Source organism: Tetranychus urticae, chromosome 3 (genome assembly GCF_039701765.1).
Source record: "Tetranychus urticae isolate SD_2017Ah chromosome 3, NJAU_TeUrti_SD_1.0, whole genome shotgun sequence".
In the NCBI taxonomy this organism is placed as follows: Eukaryota; Metazoa; Arthropoda; class Arachnida; order Trombidiformes; family Tetranychidae; genus Tetranychus; species Tetranychus urticae.
In genome coordinates this window covers 12,981,326-12,992,245 of record NC_142960.1, presented here as the reverse complement: position 1 = coordinate 12,992,245, position 10,920 = coordinate 12,981,326, and the positions used below count along the sequence as shown (strand labels likewise).

The following is a 10,920-nucleotide window of genomic DNA, read 5'->3' as shown; positions in this document are numbered from 1 at the left end:
TAGAGTAAACTTCTTGTAATGAAACCATTAAATTCCCAAACATCCAATGTTTCAAAAAGTCTGATCTAGAATAGCATGAAAATTTGAAATCTAAAAATAATTAAGATTCAAGGATATTCACTGTTGCTTAATCACTAATAATAGTTAGAATTGAAATAATACAAACCATTTTGTGCAGAGTAAAAACGTTAAACGCAGCCATTTTAAGCAAAACAACCCAAATTGAATACACAATTGATTGATAATAAACTCGACAATAATTAAGATTAGACAATCATAAATTTAATTCAATTAAATCATTTAAAGAGTTGAAAAATATAAATTAAGTTGATTGATACAATTGAAAATAAATTGTTTTTGGTAAGCAGTTTGAATCAGCTGAATGATGCTCCTTTTGCCATCTACCGATGTAACAGTGATACACCAATAGTGCGGTAAAATTGAATCAGCCTTATTTTGATTGTTGCTCAACAATTGTGATAATCATGAAGATGAAGATAAAGATGAGATAATCAATGAACAATAAATGTTGAATCAACAATTTAATTGTTTCCCGTTTAATGAAGTCTTTGTTGGATTGCTTTCTTTTCTCATTAAATAAGCTTCTGGAAGTACGATTGGAGTTGATCCTTTAACACCTTTATTCCTATTCATTTGATATGCAGGTAAAATTTCAGTAACAATTTTATCGGCATTGAGTTTATCCTTAAGCCGTTGACCAGGATCAGCTGGAAGGGCAAAAGTTGCTATGAAATCTGTTGAAAAGGAAGAAAGAAAAGAAAATTAATTTCAAACATTTCTCAATTCAAAACAAGATTGACTAATGAATTATGAGGAAAAATCATTTCTTGATCAGATAGAGTAAACATTTCATGTGTTCATCTCATGGAATGAATGACGTCTTTGAAAGTATTAAAATATAATCACAATCAATTGATGAACCAATAAAAAAGGAAATGAAACGAAAGTAATGAAAAGTCTAAAACCAATTAATGAAACCAACAAGTCCAATTGAAATTTTCATGATTTCCGATTAAGTTTCTGAGCAATTGGGGACAAACTGTTCAATATGATTTAGACTGATATTTTGCATTTGTAATTACCTAAGAATGAACAAAAGCTAATGGCATAAATCATTCCAGTCCAACCAAGAGATTCGGTTAAATATTGCGATCCCAAGGCTCCACCAACATCGGCAATAACCTGTAAGTTGTGGTTGAAAGAAAATTATTAAATTGATTGTTTACTTGGAAAGATATTCACACTGATCTAATCTATTATATTTACTGATTGTGAATAAGTGAGAAAAGTTGTAAAAAATTTCCTTCACTTTCATTGCAGGTGAATCATGTTGATGGTTTTATGAAAATTCAAGATCAATAAACAGAAATATCTCGATCTTTGATCAAACACAGTTTACTGTAGCTTAAGTGAAGATACGAAGTGAAATAAAATTAATATTATTCAGCGCTAAAATAAAATATAATGAATTTGGAGTAAAAAGACTCTGTCGTATCAACTGCTCAGTTGAAGCAAAGATTGCGCTACTGCATCTGGACTAAAACTAGTCTTGATCATTATTTTGATTACGAATTGGCCAGATTTTAATAGTTTCTAATTTTGATATAACTACAATATCATGCACGAATTATTTGTATTAGAAAAAAATATAATAAAACAGAGTTTGGACATGAAGCTAGGAATTTTTTAAATGTTTTTCCAATGCTGCACCGAGACTTTTTTAGGTCTTTTTGGATGCTTATTCTCTCTGTTCTTATGATAGCCAAGAATGTAAATCAATCTGATGCATGAGAAATGAGAAGATGCAGAATGAACAAACTTTCATGACTTCTCCCATTTCTAAGGCAAATACTAGGAATAAACAGCTGAGCTCTCTAATCTTTTTCAGTGCTCTCGTCGCTTTCTTTAGTTTGACCTCAGCCAAATCGAGTGTTTTGTTGATAAAACTAAAGACACAGCTAAGCCTAAACATCCTAAATATCTATCGGCCAATGAATTTGAAATTTTGATTGAAATATATCAATGCAGGTCACTGTTCTCAATTTACAAAATGGTTTGCGAAAATGTACAAATTTTGTAGAAAAGTCGTAATTATTCACTGAAATATCTTAAATTGTGCTTTAAATTTTCAGCGGTCTGGATAAATTTCAACCTCGACTCAATTAAGTTGAGATATTAAGTTTTTTTAACTTTTCGGTATAAATTCAACACTCCTAGTCATGGTTGTAGAAGCAATAATCTAAAAGTTTCCTGCAAAGACTTCTATGAAATTAGTGGCCATCATGAGATTTGAAATCTCAAGTTTTGCATCTTTTTTGTGATCAATGGCCCAACTGTATATTTTTTAGAGAGATTCAGATACATGTTAATTGAAATATCCCTTTCCATCAAAAGACTTTTCATGCTTTTCAAGTTAGCAGTTTTCGGTAAACTTACAGTTGACATGTAAACAAGTCCAATATTCATGCTTGCATATTTTTCCCCAAAAGTATCGGTAACGGCCGATGGCATAAGAGCATACTGAGAGCCAATGATACCAACAGCAGCAACTACTGTGATTGAATAGACAAGTGGATGAGCCATTGAGCTAAACGGTAAACTGGCAATCAAAACGGTCGACATTGCACTTAATGGTATACAGCAAGCCTGTTTTATCAATCAATTCAGATGAAAGAGTAACATTAACATGTTTGATTAAATGGTTGAAAAGAAGAAGAAAATTTGATTGATTGTAAAATGACTCTTTACCTTGTAGCTGAGTATATCTTTAATGTAGCCCATCAATAGACGGCAAAAGCAGTTTGATAGACCAGCACAAGCTCCAATGGCTGAAAGCATAAGGTCATTTTTGATAAAAGTTTGACCAAATGGCTAATCAAATTGATCGAAAAAAAAGAAAAGCAAATTAAAAGTTGACCTTCATTCAATGGACAAGTTTACATTGAAAAGTTTTAATCGAGTCAAGAGGGAAATTAAATGCCCAGAAAAATAAGTGTAACAAAAATGTTCGTCTTTTGATTCTTTTCGAGTCCAATCATGATTGGAAATTTGAACGATCAATTCTTTAGTGGAAACCTTGAGTGTTGTTCAACTATTTATAAACTTTAATTGTTAAGGGTTACCTTGGATGTGATTATCGCAATTGGATAATTATTGGAATATTAATCTTAAGAAGTTTATTTTTAGCAAATTAATCGACTATTGTAATTGGATTTTGAGAAGGAAATTTCAACGAGTTTTGTTCGCACGTTGAAAAGTGTTGCTTTAATTGTTGTGTATGGAATGCTATGATAAAAATAGATTGGCTGTACTTTTGATTGTCAAATGAAAAGGGTTGAAGTCGGTAATGAGTCTCACCTTGTAAACAAAGAGGAGGTAAAAAAATACTAGTTCAGTGAGCATAATTTTGATGGATAAAATTATAAATTCAAAAGTCTTGATCGCTTGGGACGGAGTAAGGCCATCTGCGAATCTCAATTTAACCACTTTTCCAGTCTCACCATTGCCAGAGGCTTTCTGTTGTTTCTGATTTTATAACAAGTAAAGAAACCATTTTTAAAATTACTTTGCTTTCATGTAATGCGATCATTATGAATTATTAAGCAAAACTTTACCTTAACTGAATCCAAGTCTTCAGCTGATGGAGCAGGGAAAAGTAAGGCTGTGCCAATTGAAAATAAAAACAACGTAACCAAACCTTGAACAATTAGAGAATCTTTGGTTCGCTCTAAAACAAGCGTATCGGTAAAGTACCTGTAGAAGGTTATAAATGAATGATGATTATAATACTAATCAATATGGAATAGTTGACCGAGAAAACTTTTCTTTACACAAATTTGGTTCGATCAAGACAAAAAGTCCAAAACCTTATGAGATATAAATTGATCTAATCTTTTATCAATGTTTAATGTCGATTTGCAATTTTCCGAACTTTCACCAAAATTCTTGTCGCTCAAAATTAAAGTTTTCTCGTGTAAGCAAAACTTTGAAATAAGCGAGCGTAATAGTTTGATGGTTTCAAGAAAATCGTCAAAATTTGATACAAAATTTACTTTCTGTTTCTATTTTTCTCATCGATTTAAATTCAAACATTGAAACGTTCCGATTGAAAACAATCGTTGATTTCGATCTAATTTTTGCTGGTTAAAGTTGACTGAAAACTTTACTTACCCTTTCATATCTGCCGGTATATTTAATGGGTTTACATAGGCTGTGATCAAAGGCGTCCAAGCGGTTGGTGCAAAGGCCATCGATGCACAGGCGATTCCCGTTACAAGACCCTTCTTTTCGGGAAACCACTTTAAATGTAAAGTGAAAATAAAGTTAAAATTGTTTCTCAAACTCTTTTCATCTCAACTTTACCTTGTTAATCTCAACCAAAGGAGCTGTATAAGCAACTCCACAACTCAACAGGAAACTTCCACCATAACATATTAACACCAGAATAAAACTGTGATTCAGAGCAAAATAAGTTGCGAAAATTCCAGCACTGAAATGAATAAGAAAAAAGCGATTATCGATAAAAAAACGAACACTCAATTTCGTCAATAACTTTTACTAACAATCTGGTCGAATTGACTATCTATTGTCACAGTAGATGTCACTAAATGTCAGGGAAAAAAGGTTTTACTTTACACTTTTGTCCAACAGTTTTGCTGCCTTCGATAGTTTTGACCTTTAATTGTCGATACAATTTTGGCATATTTAGATTAATCAAGGTCAAGTTATGGTAAGTATCGAGATTAACCTTGAAACCTAAAAGTTTATCTTTTCACTTTACAATTGTCCATTAAATAGGAAATGAAATTAGCTTGCAACTTATAATCAAGATTGACAACCATGAGACTGTGATTCAATCACTTTCATGTAATTCAATTGATTATTTCATTTTGAAAATGTTTTATCAATCAAAAAATGGAAACAAAAAAAGTCGAACTAAAAGGTTGAACAAAAATCTGAAAACTCGAAATGCAATGTAAACAAGCAATTAACAGATGGTTCCAATTTGCTTTAATTAGCTAATCATCATTTTCAGCGAACAAAATTTTCTCTATTTTCCTCGAATCTAAAGCTTTTTCAAACGAAACTCATTATCATTAATCGATCGGTAATTTGCTTTAGACCCTGATATTTGTTGATTATTGATGTTGAACTGATTAAAGATGAAGATGAACCCTAATTAAGTATCGATCGAATCTTCAATCTGTTTTGAAATCGTTTGACTTTACTTTTGATTTTATTTGATCAAAACTTTTGTAAAAAAAATATTGATTGAAAAAATATTTCAATGGTCAAGTTGATGGTCAATAGAAGAAAAAAATCTTTCACTTTCATTAGCTTAAATTAACTTTGTTTAACCTTAGTTGAAACCTTGTAAATCAAGTAAATTGTTGTAATATTAGAAGGTAATGTTATTAGCTCCTATTAACCTGTAGATCAATGCCTCGATTTTTGTGGCCTTTTTATTTATTATCATTAGACTGTACTGTATATCGATTGGATTCATTTTTATCCTAACTAAGAGAAGAGTGAAAATAAATAAATAAAACTGATTGATGATGTTAAGGTAAACTGACTTATCTAGTCAATTATATGAATACAAAAATGGTAAATATTGAGGCTATAAATTGAGTTTTACTGGTCAAGAGAAGAAGCTAGTAAAGATGAGTCTGATAATGATGGGAATGAGGGAAATGATGAAGATGGTCAAGATGATGATGGTTTTGATAGGAAAGAGTAGAAATGATAATGTTTATGGGTTGGTCAAGTTTCATTCAAATGAATACTAATGGTTGAATAAATGATTACCGGCGGCTAATTTAGTCAACAATTTTTCAATTCTACTTGATTGACCTTAAGTTATGTGAAAAGACAAAAAAAGTGAAGGTTAATTTATACTCTGTTATGCAGTTGGCCTAATTTGGTTTCAATGTTCACTTCAATTGTTGATGACTGAAGAAGCTTACCTTTGCAGTAAACCACCGATAATGCAAACTGCTCTCGACCCAATCTTGGAGTCTAACCAGCCTCCAAAGGGAAGTAGCAAGGCTGACAGGCCGACTGCATAGAGAAACCAAACCGAGTCGGAGAGGGTTGCGGTTGAGGTTGACTTGGCACGAAGGTATGAAGTTAGATAGATGGCTGTATTGCCCGAGCTGAAGTAAAGTCCGATTGAAAAGTAAATGATTGCAGTTCCAATGACTGCGAGGATTCCCTTCATTTCAGCCATTGGTTTTGAACGATTATATCAGAGACGAAGAAACAAGTGATGAGATTGTAACAATGAAAAACTTGGAATGACCCAACAATTGTTGCAGTTGACCAACAATAATGATGATATTTAAAGATAATGAGATTGGATAGAAAAGATTCAACTCGAAAATGCAGCAATTGAGGTGCAGAATTTTCTCATTTCATTCTTCTTCTTTTTCTTTCGTTGATTCCTAGTTTTGGGTGGTAAAATTGGTTGCTTCTCTAACTCTTTGTCGATGATAGTAATGATGTTGGAAAAGACGAGAAGAGAAACTGAAATTAGTTTGAAAAGGTTGCAATCAAATCAATCACGATTAGTGCAAGACTTTAAAGTAACGGTTAAAGTGAAAAAAAACAACAAAAAAAATTAAGAGCCTTTCAATTTGACACTGATGATGATAATGATGATGAAGGATTAAAAACAAAAGTTAAATAAAGTCATAAGTGTGAGTTGAAGCAAATTAATCGTGTTATAAATTGTTGATAAACCATTGAGAAAATAAATGAAACGAGGAAAAACCGTAAACGTTGAATTGTGTGGCAAAAAAAGTGCACTTGAACAAAACTTGTAAACTTATTGAATGGAGAGTAAAAAACAGTGATTGACTGATGGATAAGTGAATGTGTAAAGTTTCATTTCAACATTGATGGTGATTGCAATGGGAAATCAATTTTTGTCACTCAACTTTGTGGGTTCATGAGGAGGCGATTGAGAAAAACTTTATCTATTGTTAGCACACATGGGATCAATGAAAGCCTTTGGGACATTTATTTATATGTGTGTTCATGTGCACGTTAAAGGGTGGATAATAATGTGTTAGCATTCCAATAGTTGGGTGTTACAATTTTATTAATAGCATTTGAGAGATATTTTTATATTGTTAGATCGAGTTAAGTGGTAAAAGTGTTTTGAAAAGTTTTACAAAAAGTTGAAATTGTATGAGAAAGAAGAAGAAGAAAAATTAAATTTCAAATGAATTGGAAATCAGCCTTTTAGCCATATAATAATGATGATTATCATGATGATGATGATAATTGGTGATAGTTATGATAATAAGAGAATAATATTTAGGAGGAGATTTTGGAATCAAGGAGAAGGAAGAGATTCAATGTTCAGTGAGGAAGTTGATTATTTCAACCTTTTCCTTACTTTATCGTTTCAATTTAATCATTATTAGGTCAAGATTAACGACGTTGCATCGTTTAGACTTGAAAGTCAATATCATTTTGTAACGATGTCTAACGTTTCTTATCTAAGCGTTATCGAGTGAATCATTAAACCTGATGATTTTTATTCAATTAAAAACTTTGAAATTAAATAAAAACATCACATTTTCCGTTTGAAAGCGATACAATAATCCTCGGTTATTGCAGGTTTTTCGCACGTACACCAGCCAGCTGCGACAGCTTTTAAACCGTCGTCTACTTCTTGCTACCTAGGTGTTTTACCGACCTAAAGGCGCTAGACTTTATTCAGCTTAGCTGGGGATTCAGCAGGAAGGGAGGATAGGATAGTCCAGGGGGCTTAGTCCTGAGTGAGCATTTACTGTACATAGCTTGCGAGATTCTAACGCTGCCCCAAGATGCACACAACATATGAAAGTTAGCAGTCTTATCAAAACCTCTAACCACCAGGCTAGAGGTTTTGCAAGGTTACTGCATGACTTGGTTAGGTATATTCCTAATTCATGGTTTCGCCAATTGTTTAAGCGAAAAAACATTTTAAACACAAAAATATTACGCTATCGACATTTTTTGCGAATAAAGTTGTAACTTTGATTGAAAAACCTGAAAAATGAAAGTGAATATTCTCATTCATAGCACAAGTCTAGGTATGATGATTAAAAGGTTTGTAAACGTTTTAAAATGAGAAACATGTGAAGAACCAAAGAGCTAGACTATTTAGTTTAGCGTTTTCCATTAACTCAAACAAACAACGACGTTTAGCCAGGTTAACTGTACACTCCGCATTTGGACTAAAAATATCTTGAATGTTGAAAACCAATGAACATGAAGTAAACTTTAAAACGATTCTTCCTGGTTGGTATCATGCTCGTTATTACACATACATGTGAAGTATACCATAAAGCAGTTGCTGTTGTTGTTCCTGAGAGATGGAATATAAAAATTAAATTCATTAGTTCTTGGAAAATAGAAAAATCTCTTGAAAATCTTACCTTCGTTCAATTTTATCCTCCTTTAACTGAATAACTCTTATCCTTAGCCGCTTCATCTCACTGGTGTTGTTTAACCTAGTACTAAACTACTAAGTGTCGAATGCTTCACCGGTTGCATCTGATATGGATGAATATGAAAACCAAAATAGTCTGATGAAAATCACCTTCTGCTCTTCTTGTCCATGGATGATAACGATAAAACTAAACTACGAAAAGATCCAAACACATGAAACAAAATATGTAATAAATAAAGTAACTTTTACTGGACGTTTTTTACATTTTACGCCTTCATACAGGCATAACTCACGAACGGTTGATGCTACAGACTTCAGACTTGAACCATAAGCTTATTCAGATTGCACAACGATAAATTCAAGTGCTCAAGGTTATTCACGGTCAATTCTTTATTTGACCTCTAATTGACATTTAAAGGTGATTTTCAGAAATCGCAAAATTTTTCTGACCCAATAGTGTTAGTGACATGTATATAACTCATACCATTGGAAAAATGGAATGAATTTTTCCTGATCAATTGATTAAGGATTCACCCATATCCTTCAGCCAGTATGAGTTATGAACATGTCACTAACACTATCGGGTCAGAAAAATTTAGCAATTTCTGAAAATCACCTTTCAAGGTCAATTAGAGGTCAAATAAAGAATTGACCTTGAATAACCTTGAGCACTTGAATTTATCGTTGTGCAATCTGGATAAGCTTATGGGTCAAGTCTGAAGTCTGTAGCACTAACCGTTCGTGAGTTATGCCTGCATGAAGGCGTAAAATGAAGAAAAAACGCCCGGTATTCATAAATGAATAATAAACTAAGGAACTTACCTTTTTCAAGTGTTAACACGTTCTCAATGGATCTTGAAGTTGAATCGATTAGAGGCACCAACTTGTTAAAAACACACAAAATATAGAAATGAATATTTCTTATCACATAAACAACATAAAACTAAACGACTTTAAACATTTGAGAAAATCCACAAACAAAAGGTGTTTAAATGACTTAAATTTATTATGATTATGAGGGAGGGAAATTATGGCAAAATGAGAAATTGACATGTAACTGAATTGCTTTATGAAAATTATTAACTTACCTTTTTTAAATATTTAAATTAAACATTTCCTTTTTTTGGAGGCTCTGACTTCAGATCTGGTTCTGGCTGTTCATCACTCTCTGATAGTTCCTCCGAGATTTCCATAATAGGTCCATCCGTGACTTCATCGGGATTAATAGTAAAACCGTGATTAAACTTGCAAATATATGAATAAGATTTTCCACTTATATTGATTTTCGCCATCGTTGTCAATAAATTCTGCGGTTGCAATTGAAATGCCTAAATTTAGTTGCTCCTTGAATTTTCTAAATTCTTTTCTTCTAACTGTACATAATTTTCCAGAAAAAGAAATTGAAATTTTTTAAAAGTGTATGCAGATATTTGCGCTGGTAGAAAAACAATATATGTCTCCTGCAAAACGCGCAAATGTATTATTATATATTAATATATTATATTTTAATGATGATAAATTCATCATTTGTTCCCTGCTTACTTCAAAAGTCATATAATTTGGACCAACACAAAAGAGTTTCTCAATGAAATCTCCGTGTGAAAATTTTATATCATAACAGTTGAGACTTTTCACGATATTTTCTTTTTCATATAACTTAAACTCCTGACATAAAGTATCTTTGGGCCCATAAGAAGTGTAAACTGCAAACAGAAAGGAAATACAAAATTAATGGAAAAGAACAAAAAACAATATAACAATCAAACAGGTTACTCCTTGGTTTGACCTTATCATTCCTCAGTCGATCGGACTCATGTCTTGGCCAAAGGATAACTACTCGCCAGAATTGGAAAGACGTTTGGCAATAACGATGGGTTGATTATCGACAACAGAGCTATCACGATAGTTTAATCAAATTCATGTGTTTCTGCTTATTTTTGAAAACCATATGAAAGCATTTGTTATTGATTCCAATCATTTTGGTAAAATTTGAGGTCGAAATCGGGCTGAAGGATTATCAATTAGCACTTTCTTCTTAACTCTAATCCTTTCCAAAAAACTGTTAAAAGCTTGAGATTGGCGAACTTACAGGGAACCGTCGATGTTGTATATTGTGAAAGTCCCCGGTCAATTTTGCAGTTAAAATTAGTGAGAAAACAATAATTGGATTATTAGCTTAAGCTAAAATTTTACAATTGTTTGCTCTAGTGTCCAAATGAGTCTACTCCGGCTGATTTGACTTTGACTGTTTTGAGCCTTCACTGGAAGCCTGATTAGGACTGAAAACCAGAAGATAGTACTACAAGTAACTACAAGGGGATTTTTGTTATTCAAATGTGTTTTTAGCCTGAAAAATATGAATCCTAAACATGATTACTGTTTCATCCAGCATATGTTATGGATTATCGTTTTGCTGTAGTTTTGAAAAGAACTCGAAAAATAATTGAAACGTTTGC

The 10,920-nt window shown here is 32.4% G+C and overlaps 1 protein-coding gene across 1 annotated transcript; it reads right to left on the bottom strand.

Annotated features, from left to right (window-relative positions):
- Positions 1-260: 260 nt before the first annotated feature.
- Positions 261-8,105, bottom strand: LOC107360061 (apicoplast pyruvate carrier 1). The gene is made up of 9 exons (XM_015926681.3): positions 5,988-8,105; positions 4,384-4,510; positions 4,192-4,319; positions 3,636-3,774; positions 3,379-3,546; positions 2,770-2,892; positions 2,458-2,667; positions 1,104-1,203; positions 261-755 (listed from the first exon to the last, which is right to left on the bottom strand). Exons 1-9 carry the CDS (start codon positions 6,248-6,250, stop codon positions 535-537), a joined length of 1,479 nt encoding a protein of 492 aa, XP_015782167.1. The 5' UTR covers positions 6,251-8,105; the 3' UTR covers positions 261-534.
- Between the last annotated feature and the right edge of the window lie 2,815 nt (positions 8,106-10,920).